The sequence below is a fragment of the Taudactylus pleione genome, unplaced genomic scaffold (genome assembly GCF_031769625.1).
Source record: "Taudactylus pleione unplaced genomic scaffold, aTauple2 ptg000066l, whole genome shotgun sequence".
Lineage (NCBI taxonomy): Eukaryota > Metazoa > Chordata > Amphibia > Anura > Myobatrachidae > Taudactylus > Taudactylus pleione.
Window position 1 is genome coordinate 2699322 of NW_028284468.1, and position 24556 is coordinate 2723877.

Consider the following 24556-nt stretch of genomic DNA (forward strand, 5'->3'; position numbering starts at 1 on the left):
TTATTTTTACAGATATAGTAAGACCAAAAAAAAAAACCACCGCCTTTCTCCTATATATTATATAGGGTGCTACACACAGAAGCAGTGCTCTGATTAACATGCTTGGTGCACAGAGATTACAGAGTCAGATGCAGCCCCAGCTGACCTTGTGTGCGTGTTTTGTCACAGTTGCGTCTGTACTTTATGCTAGTGCCGGTACAAATTCCTTCCCTGGTGTACATCTGTGCATCCGAATGTGCAAGGACTGGGAAGCCCACACGCAGAGTCTTTGGACGCTGCATTACCGTCTGATGCCTCTTTAGACTTCCACCAGCCCTTTGGTAGGTGCAGTTTCTCCATCAGTTTATGGCCTCCTATGTGAGTGATTGTGCGTCTCTATACGCAACCTCTTTCAGCGACACTCCCAGAAGACACATCTCCGTGCGTTTTAGCTACCCCTGTGTTACCTTCTAGTCAACGTCCAGTAAACGCTCCTAACAATTCTGATACAGTGCATCTAAATTTGTGCTACGATTCTGGACAAACAAAATTGGGACGCACAGACGGTGCTGATGTAATAAGGGTGCGACTTGCAGCCGCTGCGGGAACTCCTGCTAGTCTTCCAGTATTTTTAAAGCGGCAATCATTTTAAAAGGCAAAACCAGCTTGGTTTTGCCTTTATAATGATTGCAGCTTTAAAAATACTGGATGACTCGCAGAAGTTCCTTAAGCAGCTGCAAGTCGCACCCTTATTACATAAGCCCCTGCGACCCTGACCCATGTACAGACAAAAAAAAACATTGCTCCACTGAGTCATGTGCCCAGAACCTGTGTTATGGGAGCCACGGTATCATTTTGGCAACTTGGACCACATGTCATATTGTGATTAACAGACACTCAGCCAGCTGGTATTAATGTGCAATCTATAGGTGAGCGGTATGTTCATCATAATGCTGCTTCTGTGTGACAGCAACAACCTAGGGGGAAATACCACAAACATTTTCATTTCACTTTTTTTCTTAAAATATGTGGAACATGCATAAGGACAAATCACTTCATACAAAGTCATCCCATAAAGGCCATTTGAGCAATGATCCCTTAGGATGCCAGCTAAAAACATACTGATTTTATAATCTCTCGTGCATCTTGCTGTTCTATTTTGCATAACATGTATTTAGGGAGAATTATACCATTGAGAAAAATGATAGCAAGGGTACAATACTGCCATGAGATGCAGAATCAATCCAAACTCTGGGTGTAAATATATTATTAAGCCTTGGGATTATGGGATAAATGTAACGCCAATGTTTAGCCTTAACATTGTCACAATGTATGCTTTCTTATTGATTACATATAACTGTACAAGCCTCACCTCCCCTGATCTGAAAATCAATAAACAAAGTTACAAAGTTCCCTTACTTTATACACTACTTATATTGTAAAGCAGATGTATTAATAATAAACAATGGTAAATAGCACTGAAAAGTTAGCAATGTAAGTGAAAACACTGGACACATGCCGGCCCCTTCATACCTGTTCCAGGTGCGATCTCCAGATTCTGTGGGTCTTTAAGCTCTGGACTGCTAGATCCTAGCTCTCCCTTTAGCCCATGCACAGGGTGGGCAGCCTGTAAGAATATAGGGCAGTGTTACATACAGTACAGAACTTCTGTTACAGCAGAGCTATTCATCATGGGTCAGGTCACAGCCTGCTGCTATTGTACTCAGTGCTTCACATATGAGTGAATAGAGGCAGAGGCACTGCATTCAATTGTCAATCAGCTAGATAGGAAAGGAGTGCACACACATACGTTTAACTCAGCATCAACCCCCATGTGGTAATGAACCCCAACCCTTTGCCATTTAACTCATTCAGCTCACCTGCTTCTCCTTCTTGTCCTCGTTGAGGTTACCGTTACCGTCACTAGACGAGGCTCCGCTCATTGGGTGTTCATGAGATCCATTGCTGCCCAAACTGCCATACCCACTAGAGCTGCTGTTATGGACGGGCTGAGGGGAGAGACAGAAGCTCTGTATAACATGTCTGACTACCAAATACAGCATATTATTTCTACAGATCACTCACCCAGCCGCTGACATGCACGTATCCCTATTTATGAGACTTACATATGAAAACAATTAGAACACTATTTTGTGTATCGACATAAGTTATTTCTATACCTATGGTCTACTCGGGGAGTTTTTAAACACTCAATACCTTTATAATATGCACAGTAATGGGATGCGTTTTGTATAGATTTGCATATAGGCTATATAAAGCCATACTGAGAAATGGAGTTTGACAAGGTGAGTAGGATTATTTATAAACATGAGGCATCACCTGCATGAGGAGCTGGTGTATTTGCTCTGTGAGTTCCTGAACCCCAGGCTGTAGTGACCGATCTTCCAAGTGTCTTGGTGCGGTAAAAATGTCTTCATTAACAGGACCCCTATTATTAAAACATAGATCTTTACAACTCACTGTGCCATTTTGTTTAGATATGCAATTACAAAACATACCATGGTTATAGGTTATCAGATCCAAGCTGGTTGTCCCTGAGTCTCAATGTAAAGTTCACTTTGCCCACATGCCCTTCCATTAGTTTCTGGACAAGTTATAGGATTACTTGAACAAACTTCAAACACCTGGAGCTAACAGCACTTACCCTCCCAAGATCTACTTCCAGAAACCTGCTAACGGTACCTAATGCTGGGTACACAGACGATATCTTGGACGAATTGTTCCGAAATATTGTCAATATCGTCTAATGTGTACCCACATATTGGGCATCGGACCGTTTAATGTGTACCGGCTGCCCGATATGGTCGGCCCATTGCCCCTCGGATCACTGGGTACACATATTGTTTAATGTGTACCCAGCCTTAGTTCAATAAAGGAGTCTGGACTCCTGCCAGGATGCCCCCTTTTTTTAAATATTCTACCGGCCAATAAAATCTGTGACCAGTCCCAGAGGATTCAAACAGGCTGATATAATGTAATGCTTAATCCTTTCTGGGTGTAATCTGTGCACTGTACATTATGTACCCAGGACATAGCTACAAATGAGAGAAAGCTCTATGTATTTCTTCCTGGGAAAATAAGTTGGGCCTCATTTAGATTTGAGATGTCTGTCAATTTTGATTTTTGAATAATATAATCATTTCTGTACAGCAGATAAGCATCAAAATGAGTTTGTATCTAGATTTTTGTGTACCATAAACATGCATCACTTTACTCCTGGAGAGGGTGCAGTAACATCGTCTCCATATAAATGAGATACAGCCATTTCTGACTGTTTGTTACCTCCTGGCTGTATTGCTATATAACAAGTTATGGCTGTCTATTAGTTTTCCAATTGGACAACAGCAGGAAAGAAATATCCCATCGGATTTCTAAAAGGGCTACACAGCTGATATTGTATTTAATTACATTTTTTATGGAAATGCCATTCGCATTTATTCATGACTATCAAGACACTTACAGTACATATTGTGTACAAATAGTATTATGTCAAGACCTCTATCCATGCATTGTTGGGCAGAACCTTGCCAGCCTGACAGAATTTCTAATGGGACGCACCTTGAGATATCCTACACTACTTTACATATCCCGTCTTGCAGCAAAGTACTGTTAATGATGAACAACTTTATGCAGCGAGAAAGCTCGCTGGAACATACTGAGCCCCCATCATACATAAAAGCACAGCCACCTGCCATACTCACATTCTAACTTTATGTCTGCCAATGATGAAAGACACTTTTTGACTCCAGGGATTGATGAAGCTGGACCAACTGCTATCTATGGTGATGTACTCCCCATTGCGAGTACAAAATCGTACCGGGGAGAAGTCAAAGGGCTGTCCTCCATACTGTAGAACTGGGAAAGGGAAAACAAACATCAGGTTTAATACAATAGCTCTCAGTGTTCCAGATTTATTTACAATTTATTCATTATTATTTCATCATTTTTGTTTTCAAATGCCCTCCTACTTTCCTAACACAAGCAGAGGTGGTATCTCCCTCGTGGTATTTCCATTGTTTGCCCAGTTCATCACACCACCTGGGATACCCTCTGCTGGGCAGTCGGGGGAAGGTGGAGAGAGGAGCTGCTTAGAAGTAACTGCCAGGTTCTAATTGGACAAGCTAAAGGACAATCATTCAATCAGGAGTCAACTATAATGACACACACACACACACGCACGCACGCACGCACGCACGCACGCCAGATGTAACTGTCTAATTGGATTCTGAATAACAGAGAGAAGTGACAGTATACACATACTCTTCTTGTGCACAGCCAGCATGAGGGACCGGTCACTGGGATGCACGTGCAGTATGATGGGACTGCCAATCAGATCTTGGGGCAGGTAGCCCAACAAGGGCACAGCTCTGTGGATATCAAAGTCAAAGATCAGCACGCAGAGCAATTGTACGCAGGAACATATGGGCATAAAAGCAGTTATCAGAGAGAGGTTAGAGTAATGTGTAATCCTCTGCAGTGAGGTCTCCTCACCTCTCATCCACATCCTGGAACAGACAGCTGGGAGTGTGAGTGGTGGTGAAGATGCGTTTATCTACCGGGATCCGTGGAGCTAAAACAGAAAAATAATACAATAAGGCAACGCAATTTGTACATCGTTACCACCACAAATAATTAGCAGAAAACAGAAGTGGTCATCACTAGTAGGAGCCCTGCCAGGCAGAAGCTTTTATAATAAAAGAACACTCCTCATTTCTGCCTGTGCAGAACAACACCTACTAACTTTCTGGCTTCATGCAATTTTCTAAAAATACCAGAGACATGATCACAAGTCTCTTACTGGTCATCAGCAGATAACGCTGTCATGTGATGTTTTGCAGGGGGATATTTGCAGACATTTCTCCCAGATCAAACAGATAATACTGTGACAGAGGCCCTGCTGCTGTAGAATGATCGGAGATGAGGGAGGTAAATCTCCTCCTCTCTGAGCAGTAGCCAGATGGATAAATAAAAAACATGTCTTGTAATGGGTGAGATATGTAGAGTACCCCGTCCCAATTGTAAACTCAGGCGTTTCCCGAGAAACAGCAGAGAAAGTTATGGTTTCCCAGGATCACCCTGTAAGTAAACTGACCTACAGGAAGATATACAGTAAGTTCATTTGTACTTTGGAGCTGCAGTTGCCATTTTCCAAATAAAGAAAAAGCACGGTGGAGCAATGACTTGCTGCCTTACAGTACTTGGGGCCACGGGTTTGATTCCATCCAGGGCCCCATTTGTGTGGAGTTTGTATGTTCTCACAAGTTTCTGGTGGGTTAATTGGCTTTGGACGAAAATGTAACCATAGTGTGCGTGTGGGTACGTGTGGTAGAGAATATAGATTGTAAGCTCCGCTGGGGCAGCGACTGATGTGAATGATTAAATATTCTCCGTAAAGGGCTGTGGAGTATGTGTGCACTATATAAAACAGCTGTTCATAAACACTTAATGGAGGAAACACGGCCATACGTACCTTCATATCCCGAGTGCACTCGCTCTGCAAACAGAACGCAGCACAGCTGCTCTGCTGTGCTCTCCTCGGACAGTACACGGATCAGATACGGGGTCAGACGGAAGGGGTGGTAAGACACTTCTCTGCGTGATCCGCGCCCACAACTGAAAAGTAACACAGGGATGTCACAGTATGAGCAAGAGGCATGTAGTGAAACCTCAGAGGTAATGCAGCAACATTTACCACTGTGACAGAGCAAGGTCTGTGCATGTAACCTATCTAAGCTAACACCAGAAACACGGATCTTTGCGTCTGCAGGGTATTTACGGCAACCTGTTGGCATGCTTCATTTGAAAGCACCCACAAAACACAACATACCTAATAACAGTCACAAAGATATTTATTGACAGAATTTGAGATGTTTTAGGTTATATTTAATTTGTTATGAAGTTGAGCGCAGCTAAGTTTTTTTATTATCAGTCCCTTTAGGTAAAAGGAGGCCATTTGCAGCATCTTTCAATCAAAGTTTGCTATGTGTAAGAAATTAACTCGCTCCACACTCACAATTTAGAAGTTCTTGGAAATGTTCCATACTTGTATGTGAATAACATTTTGTGTGTGTACAGTAACTTATTGTTAAAAAAAATATATATGTTTAAATTAAACTTAAATTTAAGAAGTTTTGGCCACATCATCCAGCACAGTCTGTAACACAGGCTTCAGTTATCAAGTGAGGCAGCCTTGAGGGTGCAGCAATCAACCTTCTTTCCTTATGATCTACAGTCTATGGGGGAAAAGTATCAAACCTTGGAGAGAGATAAAGTGTCATCCAGTCAGCTTCTAACTAATTTTACAGGCAAAATGACAATTAGGAGCGAATTGGTTGGTACTTTGGGGGAGAGGCAAGAACAGATATTACGTGCAAAATCGGTAACTGGGCACATTATGTGCTGCAGTTACCGCTTCCCCGCATGTAATAATGCAGGAAAGTGATAAGAATGACAGGGGTGCTATATGCCCCTGTCATTATCAGCGTCGCTATACCTAGATTTGACAACTGCAGCTGTTGTTGCCACACTTTCATAGCATGGTCCTGGCTGTCTGTTCTGACTACTGAAAACAAAAACAAATCTGCTGGTCAGGTATATAAACCATTATCCTCTAAGCAACATCTCAAAAACAAGAGATATGGTAAGAACTTACCTTTGTTATCTTTGTTTCTACAAGTCCATAGGGTCCACAGGGTTGACCTTGGGGTATAGCTGGATCTCGATCCACGGGCACCACGCAGTTAAAGCTTTTGCTGCTCCCAGGATGTACTGGGTCCATCCTTCTCTATACCCCGGCCCCGAGGCACAGGCACCTCAGTTGGTAAGTAGCCAAGGCCGGAGGAAAAACAGAGAGAAGGAAGACTGGAACAAACAAGAACCACACTCACAGAAAGGGAGACGGAAAACCGGTGACCAGCCACACAGCCCATATGAAGCCAGATGTCCCAAAGCAGTACAACTAAGGGCGGGGACACTCCTGTGCTGAAAGGAGAATCTGGCGCCGAAGGATGCATCCTGAGAGGCGAAGGTGTCAAATGCATAGAACCTCAGAAAAGTCTGGATGGAAGACCATATGGTCACCTTACACAGCTGAACAGCCAAGGCGCCACGGCTAGCAGCCCACGAAGGACCTACAGACTGAGTAGAATGAGCCTTAACAGCGGGCGGAACAGGCAAACCCTCCTGTGCATAAGCGTCACAAATAACCAAACGAAGCCAACGGGCCAAAGTTTGTTTGCCGGCAGGCCAACCCCTCTTGTGAAAACCAAAGAGGACGAAAAGAGAATCCGACTTCCGAATGGAACTAGTCCGATCCACAAACTTTGAGAGCACGGACGACATCCAAAGAAGCCTCACCAGCCGAGAGGTTAGGTGACTGAAAGGCTGGTACAACAATTTCCTGATTAATGTGGAATTTAGAAACCACTTTAGGTAGAAAACCTGGACGAGTGCGAAGCACCGCCCTGTCCTGGTGAAAAGTCAGAAAAGGAGGATGACAGAAAAGTGCCCCTAATTCTGACACCCTCCTGGCTGAAGCAATTGCCAGGAGAAAAAACAGTTTTAACACTCAACCACTTGAGTTCCACCGACTCAAGAGGTTCAAATGGAGGACCCTGTAGGGCCCGAAGCACCGCCGCCAAATTCCAAGGAGCCACAGGGGGAACAAAGGGAGGCTGAATCCTGAGAACCCCCTGGAAAAAGGTGCGGACATCTGGCAGAGTAGCGATCCTACGCTGGGACCACACAGATAGTGCAGACACATGAACTTTCAAAGAAGCTAGGCGTAAGCCTAGTTCCAAACCAGACTGAAGGAATGCCAAAACCCTAGAAACACGAAACGCCTGCGGATCGTAGTTTCTGGACTCACACCACTGAAAATAAGTATGCCACACTCTGTGGTAAATCCTGGCGGAAGCTAGTTTGCGCGCCTGAGGCATCATGCTGATGACAGAGCTGGAAAAACCCCGGGACCTTAAGACGGATGTCTCAAGAGCCACGCCGTCAAAGACAGACGACCCAGATCCGGGTAAAGGCAGGGCCCCCGAGACAACAGGTCCCGACGTTGAGGCAGAAGAAAGAGCTTCGATGGAAAGGCTCCGAAGATCGGAATACCAAGGACGTCTGGGCCAAGCCGGAGTCAGCAGCAGAAGCGTGCCGCCGTCCTGTTTGAATTTAAGAAGGACCAGAGGCAGCAGGGATATCGGAGGGAATAGATACGCCAGCTGAAATGTCCATTTCACTGACAGTGCGTCCACCAGGCTTGGCCGGTGTCTCTTGTCCTGGACCCATACAAAGGTAGCTTGTGATTGTGACGTGAGGCCATGAGGTCCATCTCCGGCAGTTCCCACCTGTCCACGAGTAGATGAAATACCTCTGGGTGAAGCGACCATTCCCTGGGATGCACGTCGTGACGGCTGAGGAAGTCCACCTCTCAATTGAGGACTCCTGGAATGAAGACTGCCGAGATGGCTGGAAGGTGACACTCCGTCCAAGCCAGGATGCTTGACACCTCTGACATCGCTGCTCGACTGCGAGTCCCCCCTTGATGGTTGATGTATGCCACAGTGGTGGTGTTGTCGTATTGAACTTGCACGGCCCTTCCTTGAAGAGTATGACTGGACAACTGGACGGCCCTCTACACGGCCCAAAGTTCCAGAATGTTGATGGGGAGAACCGCTTCTTCCGCAGTCCATCAGCCCTGAAGGGAAAGTGGACCTGTCACTGCCCCCCAACCCCGGAGACTGGCATCTGTCATGAGCAGAACCCAGTCCGGGATCCAGGCATGCGACTGCATATACACGCGGGTCACCGCAAGCGGTGACCCGCGGCTTACCTGATCCCCGACAGCAGTCGATGGAGTCCCCAGAGCCCGGCTAGTACAGACTCTGGGGTCCCGCCGCAATCCCCAGATCTGTACTGGCGTCGCGGCGCCAGCAGGGTGTAGGAGCAGCAGCTTGGACGTCCAATGGACAATCTGATGCTGCCGCTCTGAAGAGTCAATTAAAAATAAAAAAAACTCTAAAAATAAGCTTAGGGGCTGCTAAGCAGCCCCCCTGTGCTAAGGGTGACCCGACTCCGGCCGGGCACCAACTAAAACTGAGGTGCCTGTGGCTCGGGGGCGGGGTATAGAGGAGGATGGACCCAGTGCATCCTGGGAGCAGCAAAAGCTTTAACTGCGTGGTGCCCGTGGATCCAGAACCAGCTATACCCCCCAAGGTCTACCCTGTGGACCCCCTATGGACCCTGAAGTAGAAATCCCAAGAACTATGAGTGGCCAGATTCAGAGGCCAAGAACTATTCATGTGAGACTCAACACAGCAGGAGGGAAGTAAGGACTCAAACTCAGTCGGTGGTGCCGCTGAGAATTTCTGACTGATACATGCGCAGACTCCTTGCAAGCGCTGGTCAGATGCCGAAGTATAGAGAATGGTATTTGCCGGAGAGGTGAGTTAACACTCTCCCTCTTCGACAATGATTTATTCATACATGCAGTCGGTAACTGGCCCAGCTTCAACTCAATAATAGGCGAAGCAGAGCCATGCATTTAACAATTTCTCTCTCCCAAGGTTTGATACATTTCCCCCTATGAGAGAATGTGTTTTTTGACAACAGTCTCCAACAGGCCATACATCCCTTTACACACTAGACCAGTGATGGCGAACCTTGGCACTCCAACTGCTGTGGGAGTACATAATATCCCAGCATGCACTGCCAGAGTTTTGCCATTAGAGAATGCTAAAAATGTGGCAGGGCATGCTGAGGTAGGTAGTCCCACAGCAGTTGGTGCCAAGGTTCGTCACCACTGCACTAGACGATATATTGAACGATTTGTCATTTTGAGGTGAATCGGAACAAATCGCCCACATCATGCTGTGTGCACACACTATTGTGCGCTCCTGTGTGTCGTTCAACGTATCTTCTGAACTGCTGTGCATGCGTAGCAAATCAGAAGATCCAGGGGCCGACACAATGCGGCAGAGGAGAAATATATTGGACGGTCATACACCAGATTTTGCAGTGTGTTCGGACCCCCCGATATATATTGTGCCATTGCATCTGCCGTCGCTGGGTACGCACATTGTTTAGTATGTACCCAGTTTAGGGAGAAAAGTATCAAACCTTGTAAAAAGAGTGGAGAAGTGGGCAAGTGGCCCCTAGCAACCAATCAGCTACAACCTAGCAATTATAAAGTACATTCTATAAAATGATAGATAGAAACTGATTGGTTGCTACAGCCAACCTCTCCGCTTGTCCACTCTTTAAAAAGTTTGATACATTCCCCCATTAGTCTCTGCTGATCATTAGAAAACATATAAAAACGGACAATGTAATCATCATTCTCGCTCATTGAGACTTGTGATGCCCTAGAATGGGTAGGTGGTGAGGCCAGAGATGTCCTCTCCAATTTAGTTTGACACAAGATTAATACCCTGCCGTGTATCCACTGGGTGTGTATTAGCTAGCAATGGATTATTGTACCCCACGCAGTGCAGGAAAATCACTACCATACAAAGCACAGATCTGACAAAAGATTTGCACTGTAACCCATTTCCTGCAGAGGAGATAAAGAATTGAGATTGCTCATAACGGCATCATCCATTCACAGGAAACAGTATGACAATACGCAGCCAATTACATTACATAGACATCCTGGTGGTGTCCTGCAACTACAGACATAGCAACAAAAATAAGGACAGCTCTAATGAGCAACATTCTACCACAATTACGAGAGGCTTACGTAACAAAGGATATTCTGCACTCCCCTGATACGACAGTAAAATGATTTTTCTTCCAGGCCCTCTAGATTTCCAGCATCTGAGAACATGAAGAAGAGCAGTTACATAACATTGCTGCAACAGTATGCCTCTACTGCCCAACCATGTCATAACGATCAGTCAGCCTGCTCACTGGACCTTCAATATCCATCCAAGGAGAATAACCAGAGCACGCTGCTTGTGTCCTGTTTACATGAACCAAAAGTTCCCCCCCCCCCCCCGGCAAGATGTGCAGAGCAGTCACAAACACTCGATCATTCAACCTGCCGCAATAAGCATTGGGCTGGTCAACTAACAGCATAGAGATTCCCACACAGGGCCTGATTCAGAGTTGTGCGCTAGGCCAATGTTTTCGCAGTTCAGCGATTATCGTCCGTCTGTGCATGTGTCAGAGTTGCATTGTGCATGCAGCGATGTACATTACCGTAGATGCTCGCAGCGACTATTCGCAATGAGATTGTCATTCAGGGAGCATTTGGGGGAGGCAACGGGAAGTGTGCACTAAAAATGCAGGCGTGACATTACCGTTTCGGGGCGTGTCACACTCTGCGTTTGCGATCCAGTACGTAAGAAATATGGCTCCGGCATCTTCGTTCCTGCATCCGTTCTGCGCGACCATGGAGTTACTCAGGGCTGCTAACATCGAATGAACTGTGGCTGATGCTGCGTCTTTGTGCGCAGAAGTTTGGATGTGAAGAGACGCCAGTGAGCATCATCTATATCCCATCGGCTGCGGCATTTGTATATTTTCACAAAGCAGCTGCGATCCCGTATGCAGCTGCTGTGCGAAAATATGCAAATGGCGCAGCCGCTGGGATATATAGTGTGACATCCGCCGGCGTCTTTGCACATCCAAACTTCTGCGCACAAAGACACAGCATCAGCCACAGATCATTCGATGTTAGCAGACCTGAACTAATTGCAGTGGCAATAGCGTACACCTCTGAACCAGGCTCAATATGGAATCCCTTATCCAGACTACTTAAGGTTTTCTGGATAAGGGTTTTATTTCTCCAATTTGAAGCACCATGACTAAAATATAACAGTATATGCCTAATAAAAGCCTCTGACCAAAAAACATAACAAAAACAAAATTTGCTGGTCAGGTATATAACCATCATCCTCTTAGCAACATCTCAAAATCCCAAGAGTGGTCAGATTCAGAGGCCAAGGACTATTCCTGTGAGACTCAACACGGCAGGAGGGAAGTAAAGACTCAAATTTTACATAAAGTGGAAAACCCCTTTAACGCAGAGCAAGGGTGACGGGTTGGTGTAAAGTGGGGCGTCTTATTGATAGGCATATCTAGGAAATGCAGCTTTTACAATGAAAGTGTAATTTATGGGGCTTTGTGGTATACCATATGGCTTTAGGGCGGTGTGCCTCACACCTACAGAAGGTTAGAAAGGAATTCCCACTCTGCTTGTTACTCTTATTGATTGATTTTGTTATTCAAAACACATTTCTGTACAATGCAATTCTGCTTTAATATTGAAAATCCTGCCTGCACGGTCTTTATTGTTTCACATCTATCCACTTTCTGTATGCGGTTTAAATTAGTAACTTCTGCACCCACCACTTCTCAAACACTTCTCTTTACATGAAACTGTTCTAGCTGTGCTCTTATATTTAGCAGCACTGCTCTATTACCTGTATTTTGGTACATTTAGCTACACTGTATATTTGTCACAGTCTCCACTCCAGTTATCCCCCTAATCCCTCATCCACACCATGACCAACTGTACTTCAACCACCCCCTTATTCAGTGTCTACATAATCCTTTACCTCCCGTTTCCACCCCTATCCTCACCCTCTAGTCTCCTCCACTTGCTGTTCCCCCTCTCTCCTCTGTCTCCCTTTCACTCTACTGCTTCTCTCCCCCACCTTTCCTGTTCCTCCATTCTCAATCACCTCCCTTCCTCCATGGCCTTGCTACCCCACCACTAAGCCCAATTTCCTTCTGTTTCTATGGGTCATCTCCACTCCCCTTCATTTGTGTCACATTAAACAACCTCCTTACCCACCCATCTGCAGGTTTCCTTCTTTGCTAAGGAGACCTCCCCATTACTACACTCTTCACCTCTATCTTCCAGTCACCTCCCGTTACAGCAACCGGAATCCGATTACTTGCTCCCCACCTCTGGAATTCGCTCCCTCTTCCCATAAGACTCCACCTCTACACAATTTTAAATGGGCTCTCAAGACCCACTTCATCAAAGCCTTCCAGCTCTCATCCTAACCTGCTGCTACATGCTCCTTGCTCACTGTCCATCCACTATGTGTCACCCCTGTATGTCTGCCCCCTCCTTTAACCTGTAAGCTCTCATGAGCAGGGCCCTCTTCCCTCATGTGCTTTTCCTTCCCCAGTTTCTACCACCATATCCACCCCACGGCCTACTACAGCACCCAACCTTTGGGTTCTGCCACCCTGCTGCTTATTTGAGTTTTATGACGTCTGATGCAGCGATGTTTATAAACAATGTCCATGTCCTGCAATGCTCTGTATTGTATGTCACTTTCTTTCCTGTGTTATCAGTTTATACCGATTGTGTTTTTGTACTTTGTAAGGCTCTGCGTCAATCGTCAAGGCTCCTCTATACTGGCCAGTATAGAAGACCCTTGACGATTGGCCTGGCGCCTATTCATATATTTGCAAATGTATGTAACTAATACCTCTGAATCTCTATTATCATGTAGGATGTAAGTATTTTTAATTTTGCTACAGTGTGCTGGGGGGCAAAACCCTTTTTTCTTGTTACAATGTTAATTTAGATAGGTTCCTGTTAAATATGTATGGTTCCTTACCAGTTCCACTGCAGATGTTCCATGACGGCAGTCTGTATGGAGTAGTCGAGCTGTAGAACACACTAACATCTTGCGGGGCCAAGAGCTCCACAAACCGAAGCTGGGAAAACAGGTCTGCACTACAGCGCAACACTACCGACGCCTGCTCCGAAATGTAGAGGATCCGTCCAGTAACTAAGGAAACGGTCACGGCAAATACATCCTGTGTGTAAAGCAATACAGAGAATTATTTACTGTTCAACAGAACAGACAAATCAAAGCAAACTAACTGTAGATGCTCATCATGCTGATTCAATTCCACTGTACAGCAGTACTCATTGCAAACACAACTATCAGCTTAACTGGCCCACAGCAAACAGCCAGAGGCTCACTCTCTCTCTAACCAAACATAAAGCTACATCTGCCACCAGCTCGGCCATCAGGTACAGGGGGGATACATAAAACCTTTGTTACTGCCTATTCAGTCAGCACATGCTGTTCAGAGTGATCCCAATGTGCTGCTGAATGAATAAGTTCTGGAGGGCTGGAGGAATATATATTACAATATTCACCTGTTTTGGGGAAAAAGAAAATTGAGGCGAAAATATGGTCTGATCATATAGGGGAGTAGCCTGCAGTATTGACGTTGCTAAATCATTCATTGCTTTTTAGAAGTAAACAATACTTGTACCATATAGTATCTTAAATGGGACGATCATGCAAAGCTTTGACCTATAAGACTGGTCTCAATATACACATCACTGCCAAGAAACTAACACGAATCAAAGAACTCATGGCTGCTTGTTTAATAAATGCAGTTTTATTCTAGCCACACAAGTCACGTTCCCTCTGTACGGCGCTGCGGACCACATATTGCACCCTATAAATAAATGCTAAGTAATAACAACATTCCTTCAGTAGTTCTCCCAGACCTGGCTGAATGACCAGTCTGAAATGTAAAGGGACATTTTATACTTCCCGATCAACCAATTATTTCACACACAGGGGGAGATTTATCAAAGCTTGGAGAGAGTTAAAGTTGAGAGAGATACCAGCCGATCAGCTCCTGCTGGAATTTTACATACACAGCATGTAACATGATAGTTAGAAGTGGATTGGCTGGTACTTTATCTCTCTCAAAGGCTTCATACATTCCCCCCACTGGTATGATATCCCTGTCAGCCTATCGGCTTTCCCATTCTGACCAATAGGATTGCCATAGCTGTGACAGTGTGAGGCCAATTTAAGAACACACAACAGCTTTCTTAGCACACATCACAAAGTGTCTGCTCTCAGAGCATTATATGATGGAAGGAGTAAGCAATACATTAAAGACTACTCCACATATTTCCCTTTATTTAGGGGTTTATGGGGGGGGAGATGTGTCAAACCTTTGAGAGAGAAAAAAGTGGAGAAGTTGCCCATAGTAGCTTCTGTCAAGGGATGGCATCGACCATCAATGATTCGAAATCGATTGTTTATGGGCAATGTTGAATAATTTTTTTTTACCATCGATGGCTAGCCATTGGCTCTGAGCGGGAGCCGATTGTTTTTTTTTCCCCGGATGGGACGGAGCCTTAGCCCTGCCCCCTGGCACCACTAAGCCCTGGCCTTGTATTTTGACTGGCCCGCCATTCTCCCCCCCACAGTGGTGGCCATCGATGTGTTCAAACCGCTGATGGTTTGTGTGCTATGGATGGTAGCCACCGATAGACCATCGATGGTAATCATTGCTGGACACTCCACCGATGGCCATCCCTGCTTCTGTCATTTTATACACTGTGCTAGTTAAGGGACAGCTAGAAGCCGATTGGTTGCTATGGGTAACTTCTCCACTATATCTCTTTGAAGGTTTGATATGTCTCCCCTTATGTGTGGTCGCAGGTTACAGCAGTGTGGAGATCTGACTAGGCCTTGTATTATAAGGAAGTAAATGAACAGATCAGCAGCTTTGCAGGTGTTTCTATAATGTTATTTATATGACTGAAGTTACTAAAGCATTGTGTGGTCTTCAGTTTTACTAAACAGGCCTTATCCAATAAGGATAAGCGGTCACAAAAAGAGATTAACTTAATGCCTCTCTGTGCAAGAGGTCAATGTAACTTTAACCATTGTCAGTCTCCTTATCAAGAAGTAAAAGAAACCGTTGCATCATGGTATATTTCCACGTATTAATAATAATCGGTCATCACCTCAAGTCTTTTAAAACTATGGTGCAATTTAGATAAAATACTTTGCCATGAGTATATATGCTTGTGGTCTTTGCACATCTAGTCTCAAAAGAATTATCACAACTGCCTATACTCACGTTATTTATTACCATCACTATCGGGCTGCTTTTTGCCATAAAGTATACACAGAAGCACAAATGTCTTCGGTCATAGATAAAGAGAATGATGACAAATGAGTGTCATACAGATCTTGTAGCATGCACATGGTATGCAGAACATACGTGCAGCCTTAGCGACCTGCAGACTACACCACAGAGTTAGGCTCCAGAAGCTTGGGTCTGCGTAACCCGCTACACAGCACAAGACATCACTACTCATTAGGCAGACGTTGCACATATGAAGTGTTAGCCCGGAGGGGCATCTTCCTCTGTATTCTCACCATATTGTTCTTTGTGAACTCAGAGGTGATGGTCGCTATCTCCTGCACGGCGTAGCACGGAAGATCCTGGCTGCACGGATGCTTGTCATTAACAATCAGCAGATGACAATATTGCTCATTTGCTACAGAAAACAAATAAAAAAAATGTGTATTCCAAACAATACTGAGAAGCACTGCACAACTGGTCTTTAAACTAGCTCTTTTTCAAACAACTTTTCTCGGTGCGCTAATTCCCGTGTGACTCGGCTTGTGCCAAGCATCTTTTTTGCCTGAAAAAGAGAGTCTTTACCGCAAAACAGATGCAACAAACCACTTCACGAGACTTCATGGATTAACTAGATATGCGGCAATTGTATATATCGGTCTGCGACTGAATCTGTATACGAAGTGCTAAGATGCAGCGACCACGTCTTTTTTCCACACCAAGTTCCGTCGTGCTTTGTATTCAGACTCAGTTGCACACAGATATACAAGTGTCACATATCAAATTAATCTGCGCCGTTTTGTGAAGAGGTTTGTTGCATCTGTTTGCAACAAACTAAAGTTGCGCGGGATCTGGCGGCTCAATTGCGCAAGACGTCTCGCACCGCATGGTGTATTGAGGCTAGGTATAGGAGGACACATCTGTAGTCATGAAATGGTTTACCTGTTATTTTATTAATAAATGTTGACTTCTGGCCAAAAAGTAAATACAAAGAGACAGTTTAATGCATTTTTAGTGCAGATTTTAAGAGATTGTAATAAAAATGGAGTTACTATGGAACAATCTGAATCCTGAACCATCATCAGCTATTTGCATGTGATTAAGACGTTGTGAAGCTAAACGGTAGGTAAATGTGGTGTTAGGTTTTTAGAATGTCACGTTTTTAGAGAATCCCTTATTGTGCACAGACAATGTAATAATGCCTGGACAATGTTTGCCCTATTAGAGAAAAGAGATTAACTAACCAGACGGTGCCATGTATAAAAGGAACATGTAGGTGACAAATCTAGTTGATCACAGATCAATGAAGGTAAATGCTGTTCCTAGTTACATCATTCTGTGTCAGACAAAGTGACATACTGTAGTGACATACTTTTCTGTCAACAGCTTGGTTGTGAGTGAAGTCTGAACAAGAACGAAGTTATGGTTAGACTGGGAATGCCGGAAAAGCGTTTTTGGCTTACGGCTAAACACATCAAGAACAGGGCTTAAGAAAATATAATAATTTTTGAATTTCCGTTGAAAAATATAGATTGAGTAGTAATGGCCATCAAAGGTTTCCCTCAATGAAAGGAACCATTAAGGGGAAAGAAAAACAACGTTGGGCCTGGTTCATGTTGTGGCGATGTCTCATGCAAGCGACCGATGTTATCAGTCTGCGCATGAGTCCCGATGATTACCACTCTGAAATGCAGATTGAAATTACACGCAGAGAGATTTACTTTCAGTGGGCATTCCAGGGAGGTAACAGTGGGGTGGCTGGCCAGACGCGGGCATGTTGTGGTCAGGGACTGAATCAAATGACTGATTTGCACCGACACAGGAGGCCATGTACAAACGGCAAAATAGCTGGTGCAATCTTTGATGTTGGGACTGCAATGGATTAGCTCTGCTGCCAGTGGGAGTCTTAGTAGACGGAGAATCAGTCGCAACATCTCCATAAAGACTCGGATGCTGCTGCGGAAATAGATGCAGTCGCGAGCACCTCTGAATCAGGCCCATTGTGGCATACCATCGATGGCAGAGAACCATCAGACCTCTACCATTGATGGCAAACCATCGATAGTTGCTAGCCATCAATGGTCGATAGTCACCCCTAGTGTGAGCATGTGCTGTGGCATAGCAAAGAATTAAAGTGTAGGTAGGTCCATAGAGTGAGACAAGACGCACACCAAGAGGTTACTGTGAGCTGCATTACCTTTCACCTGCTGGACGCACTGTAAGGCATAGCGCAGAAAGGCAGCGGTGCTGGACTTCCCCCGAGAGCGCTTCTCAGCTGGGAGACAGGAGCGTATTTCCTTGAGAATTTTCAGCAGTTCCTTTTGCGTTTTGGCTTTTGCCGGCTGCTCACTGCTGCAAAGACAACACACAAGAGCTGACACTAATGCGCCAGAACAACAAGTCTTAGTAGGTTTTTTGACTGTTCACGTACAGATTACACATCAGCCTGTAAACAAGACCAGATACACCAATAGACTTGCACAAACACGACACGATGAGCATCAGACACAGGGAAGCAAGCAAAGGAGGAAACTATACTGAGAGACAGTTCATAGGTGCCTTACCTATACCCACTGGTTGAGGGATTCTGTTCAGAGTCCGCCAGCATTAAAGAAAAAGCATTGGAGCTGCAAGGAGGTTGCTGGCTATCAGAGGAGCTGTAAGTGGAAAAGAGCAAAATAAACTGTAATTCAGAAATGTACTGACATGGTTGTATGAACATATGAATCCCATGCAAACACACAGCACTGCAATTTCACTCTTGTTTAAGGATCGTGGGGAGTTTTATACTATTCATACAGAAGAGAAGAAACATCATTGTTATATTAATGGACAGTGTCCAGCTAAGGTCCGTCTGCAGCATCCTGGCTACTGCTCGTCTGAGTAAGATGGTCCTGGCTGATTGTCGTCATGTCATGGTACCAAGCAAGAACCAAACTCACCTGCAACATGTCCCAGCATTCTATATAGGATGCAGTGTAAACCGGAGAGGTAAGTACATTTTGTTTCTTTTTTAACCTAGCTTCCATCACACAACCCCCCTCCCTCTAAACAAATACCCACCTACACTCCCTAAATATAAATCTACATTTAACAATGTGTATGGTGTTAAATATGTAAACACGATTAAATAGGGAACAGTCTATTAAAGTGATTTTGGCTATGGAACATGAGACAGGGAACCACACTATGACCAACAGAGCAATGTGAACATTTTATCAAGGTCACTAACCCCAACGCCTAGTTCCTTTATATAAAACAGACACTAGCATCATTCAAAATGAAGAGACGTTATAGATTCTGTATACTTAGGCTTGCCAGACCTTCCCTTTAATTTAGGACACACATGAATTACACAGGCCCTGTAGCTGGCTGACTTCGTCTCCATTTCACCTGGTTTTAATCAGCCACAGAGCCTGTGTCATAGAAATGTGTCCAGAATTAAAGGGATGTCTGGTAAGCCTGAACATACTGGCAGAGAGCGAGATGTGCGACAGTGCCTCTATACTTCCTGCACAACAGAGTGCTCGCTTATCAGCATTTATCTGGTTGGGTGAAGAGGCTGCCTTCAATATCCTTCACAATAATTACCAACCGGACGTGTGCAGTGTGTAAGAACACAGGGCCTAACTCAGATGTATGTAAATCCGATGTTTACGCACATCTCCAATGTTTTTACATATGCAGATGCGCAGAAGCCGCACTGAGTATGTGCAGATCTGGGGCTCGGAGTGCCCAAACGCCGCAGCATGATTGAAATGCTGCTGGTGTTTGGGGTCAGCGACACAGAGGTTTCCAGAAAACGGGGACGCGAGACCCATTTTCGTGGCGTGTCCAAGCCAGTGGGTACGTCCATGGACGTGGCTTCACTGGTCACAGCAGCGTGATTTTCCCGCACATACCAAGTAACCTGAGGATAGTCAGATGTCCGATGGTCATGCAGGTGATTCAATGACTAGGTCTCCGGATGCAGCATCGGATCAGGGAAGTCTTAAGACTGTTGGCTAATCATTCCATCAAAGCCCCGCCTCCCTCTTTGCGATGTCGCGATCACTTCGCCAGGTACGACTCAGCCATAATGATTCACACTATCTCCTCCTTCACAGTGACCATCTGGTTCTAGGCACTACGTCAACATCCTCAGGACGTCGACATCTGAAATGTCACCATGCGAAATGTCTACATTTATCAGCATGCCGACGGTTATGGTCCAATAGTTAGGGTGCGGGTGGAGGTTAGGGCTAGGTTCTACGGTTGGTGAAGAATGCTGCTTCTCAGACACCTGCACTGGACCTGCTCCTTAAATGAACCCCGGGACCTAGAATAAGGCACAGGAGCTTCCGCCAGGAGAAGGTAAGACACCACTAGACCACCAGGGACGTTTTGTCAACAGTTTATCATGTCGACATATCATCCGGGTAGGAATGATAGCTTAAATCATACCATAACACTTCTATGTAAACTGATCTGTATAATAAGGCTAGTGGTCCATTAGTCAAAGTGATATTGTGCCTATGAGAAGCGCAGAGATGAGTGTGATTTCACAAGTGTAGGTAGTGAACATCAATATTGTATAAGCTACACTTTTCTGTGCACTTCTGACAGACTATGTATCATTTCCTTTTCATTTGAAGCAGCTAAATAATTACAGGAGCACAGAGTTTGCTGTAACCCAAGTACAACAGCCTTACAGAGAACGGTTGCGGAATAGAATTAAACACTAGTGATTATACTAGGCACTTAGAAACAAATCATATCCATGTAATGTGAGCTGGAAGACATGCAATACATGAACTTTTTTTTTTTCACAAACCCCTTTAATTCTGCAAACACCTTCAGGAGTAGGGAAATTACAAACACGCTTTACATACATGACTTCATGTCACGCATTTTAAATCTGGATTAGCAGCGATGTTTAAGCTCCTGAGCTGAGAGTTGCACAGAGAGGATCTCTGATCCAAGACTCCTGGGTCCTGGCCAGTGGAAGGAGGTCAGAGCAGGTCTACTACATAAGCACATTTACCTGTACCACAGACAGTACATTATTAACCTACAACATTAATAGGATGAATAGTATAACTTAAAGAGGCATCTGGACCTCACTGCAATAAGCCCCTTCCCCATAGATTCTAAACTCAGACAGTATTAAGTGTCCAGATAGGCAAGCCATAGACGCTGTATAGGCTTTGCTCACTTTTGAGGGAGTTGAGGATATGGAAACACTATTTTTTTTATAACACACATATACATATATATATATACACATACACACACACACACACACAGCACGATGGACAAACATATCTGCCGTCGGCTGACTCGATAGCGATATCTCTGTGAACGACAGTGTTCCCTATCTATTGGCCGATCAATATATCTGCCAATGTGTACTCAGCTTTAGTAGCAAACCCAATCTAAGATTATTGTGTAAGATTTGGGCTGAATGGGTCACCTGCTAAAGAGAAGGACTGTGTGTTATTGCTTCTAACAAAGAGGCCAGATATTTACCAAGTCACCCTCAGTTCTCATGCTCAGCTCGGTATGCCATAGACAGTAGTCCTAAAAAGTAGCCTTCAGTGTTATCCAAGAGGAGTGTCACACTGCTTGTGTGCTAAAGCCGGTCTCATTATTGCCCTTTTTCCCTATGGTGCATATAATCCTCTAAAGTTCTAGGCTTATAGCAGCTGGTGCCTGAAGCTAAGATCTGAAAGCCACATACAAAAGCTATAGTTGCCAAGTGTCTTCTATGTAAATTTACAGTTCTCATTTATATAGCCCCCAGGTTATTATTAAATCATTTAATATAGTTGCACTTTGCAGGCTTATGTCACTGATTTAGCGAATGCTCGTTTGTGGACACCAAACAGATGCTGACAATAGACACAAAAAAATATTTAAAAAGGTCCTAAAGGCGAATGTTTATTGGGATGTAAATAGCCTTGGTAAAATCACAATCTAAACAGCTATAAGAAATATCCTTATCGATCTTTAAGAAAGTAATTACTATAAAAATAAATTTAAAAAAATAAAGGGGACCAAATCCATATTTCTGGAATTTAGATAGGACGTGTCTGTTAAAGTTTAAACAAACTTATGAGATAGGCCCAAATAATAACCTGTGACTTCCAGGTAGCGGTGAGATTTCGGCACTGTAGCCACCAAATTTAAATTGCCAATTAAATCTGGTTTTACCTTGTTGCAGGGTCCTTTCCACTTTCATCTGACTCATTAAGCTCATTGCTGCTAGAGTCATTGCATGTTTCCATGTCCTCTTGTAGATGGGCAGTAGGATCTCCAAGTTCTCCTGTCTGATGAGGACTCTGCATGGCTTCTGTCTGGTGGGGCATTGGAGTCACATGTGTGAGAAGATTCTTGAATGTGGCATAGTGTTTCTGTGGTATTGTGTCACCAATGTGAAATGAACCACAACTCTTATCTGTGGCAGAAGTCCCACAGGCAGCAAGGCGTTCTTCTGTCTTATGATCTCTTGGGTTGGTTGACAATACACTTAGTGTCGCTACTGAGAGAGGTTGCATGATGCTACTAGAGCCCTGCAAGCCAGCGATTACATTTTGTGAATGTGGTACATGGCTGTAATTGGTTCCCTGTTTAAAATGAGGGCTGGCATTGAATATCGCTGTAGAGACATGGTGCGGTCTTGGTGGGAATTCTGAAGACTGGAGCTGTACATTGGACGGTAAATCTCTTAGTGTTCCATGAGACATGGTATCACCTCCTTGTTGTCTGTCTTTGCGCTTATTGGCCCTCGCATTAAATGGAAGTCATCATCAGGCTTATACAATGTACCTGGATAAAATAGAGAATGTGTTCATTAAGGAAAAAATAATGCTACCATGCATAGAATAATCAAAAGGATGTAACCAATAGAAAACACAAGTCGCCCACCCAGGGAATGTTGGTTTGTTTTTTGTAGACTAAGGATATAGGCTGCCCTCTTTGAACATTGTCCCTGACCTCTATTCCCTTACTATGCCATAAATGTAGTAGCGTATGCCATGACATACACTGTAGTGATAACATATGCAGATTGGGAGAAAATGCTTTGAGTGGTGTAGCTGAAATCTTTAGCTTTGCACCCTATCGTTTACTATTAAGACAAAGAATAAGCCGTCCTCATTACGAAGGACCTCGTGATGTCTCGTTGGGTCCAACAAGTTGGAAATTTCGGGAAACAAAGATAACTGACATGTCACCTGAACGGCAATGCCAAGACCACATAGTATATAGAACATTACAACTGCAAAGCATTTCACCTCCCCAGACTATACGAAAAGTCAACTTTAGACTGCTGGACTATGTACCATGACCCCCACCCAATGAAAAACCCACCCAAGGTCTCACAGGCACTGTTCAAACAGATGTAGCATTACTTTACAGAATACTTCTCACCCACTTTCCCCTATTCTGCAAGCATATCACAATGTTTAGAAACTATCACTATATGCTATATCAGCATATTTCAAAAAGCACCTAAAATGACATAAAACAATGTCACATAACCATACTGGATTCCTGCATTATCCTTTTCAACATCAATATTATCATTGGTTTCCATTGATCTGTTGCAGCTTTTGACATGCGATATCAGAAAGCTAAAGAAACTTACATTAATGTGCACACTGAAGCCTTGAACTTGACGAATACCCTCAGTGCTTGCAGTAAAAGTCAGCTCCTGCCGCTCCATCCAATTCCAGAAAACATTAAATACAGATCATCATTTCTCCAACCTTGTGGCTCAAAATGACCCTGAACATTAAAGATGTTGTATAAGCTGTTGCAAGCAACCTACATCAGAATCCTGCCGGCCCTCATCTCTATCAGAGTGAACATAGAGATAGCCTCACCCCCTCCCACATAGACACGTTATATAAACCCCTCTCCTATCTAGGCTATGCACCCATGTGACTGAACCACACAAATGCCAGATCCCTTCTAATCACACAAAATTCTCTCTCCCTGCAGGGACCAGTCAAGCCAAATTCTCAGCAGCTTGGAATTCCCATTAACCATTTGTTTGCAGCAGAATTGGTTAGAGAGGCCAATGTGTGTTCTGGAATGTCAGTGTACCCTACATAAAACCTGTACAATGATTTCCATATTAACATTTTAGTGCCAATCCAAATGTATGCCCTTACATAAGAGACTATTTGTGGCCATAAATAAAACTATATGCCAGGGACACAAAAAAAAAAAACTATCATGTAAATGTGCACACAGTCTGTTATGGATATTACTATTACTGTCCAGGAATGTTTGTCAGGTATCTCAGAGATGGAGAAGACGAATCTCTTAGGATACAGGACTGAAAATTAAATATTGGTAATGAGGAAATTATAATGACAGCCCACAAGCTACATAATTGAAATAACATTTAACATATATAACATATTAAGATATTTGTAAAAGGAAGAACAGGATTATCTTTCAAGTCAATCAGAAACTGACTACAGGGTCTTAAAGGGGAACACACTTCACCACATACAGTAGTACTAAACTGGTGCTTTTAAGGACAAATGATCAAATGCTGTAGTGGCTGACTGTTAGGAATGTATAGAAACACATAGGGGAAGATGAATTATCAGTAGATAAGTGTCAAATGTACTAGATCCAGCGCAATTGGACACTTACATCGATCTTCAACATGTATGAAAGCAGTTATGCT

General features: G+C 44.1%; 1 protein-coding gene across 1 annotated transcript in view; it reads right to left on the minus strand.

Moving 5' to 3' along the window:
* PER2 (period circadian regulator 2) overlaps positions 1 to 24556 on the minus strand; it is a 43375-nt gene that overhangs the window by 13555 nt on the left and 5264 nt on the right. Inside the window, exons 2-16 of the mRNA XM_088466467.1 lie at positions 23501 to 23640; positions 22066 to 22680; positions 18438 to 18530; positions 18071 to 18225; positions 16170 to 16291; positions 13581 to 13782; positions 10771 to 10815; positions 7835 to 7841; positions 5471 to 5613; positions 4492 to 4570; positions 4261 to 4367; positions 3702 to 3855; positions 2320 to 2428; positions 1860 to 1988; positions 1513 to 1606 (exon numbers count right to left, since the gene is read on the minus strand). Of these exons, the coding sequence (XP_088322593.1) occupies positions 1513 to 1606; positions 1860 to 1988; positions 2320 to 2428; positions 3702 to 3855; positions 4261 to 4367; positions 4492 to 4570; positions 5471 to 5613; positions 7835 to 7841; positions 10771 to 10815; positions 13581 to 13782; positions 16170 to 16291; positions 18071 to 18225; positions 18438 to 18530; positions 22066 to 22598 (1972 nt within the window). The 5' untranslated portion in view covers positions 22599 to 22680; positions 23501 to 23640. The remainder of the gene's footprint in view (positions 1 to 1512; positions 1607 to 1859; positions 1989 to 2319; positions 2429 to 3701; positions 3856 to 4260; positions 4368 to 4491; positions 4571 to 5470; positions 5614 to 7834; positions 7842 to 10770; positions 10816 to 13580; positions 13783 to 16169; positions 16292 to 18070; positions 18226 to 18437; positions 18531 to 22065; positions 22681 to 23500; positions 23641 to 24556) is intronic.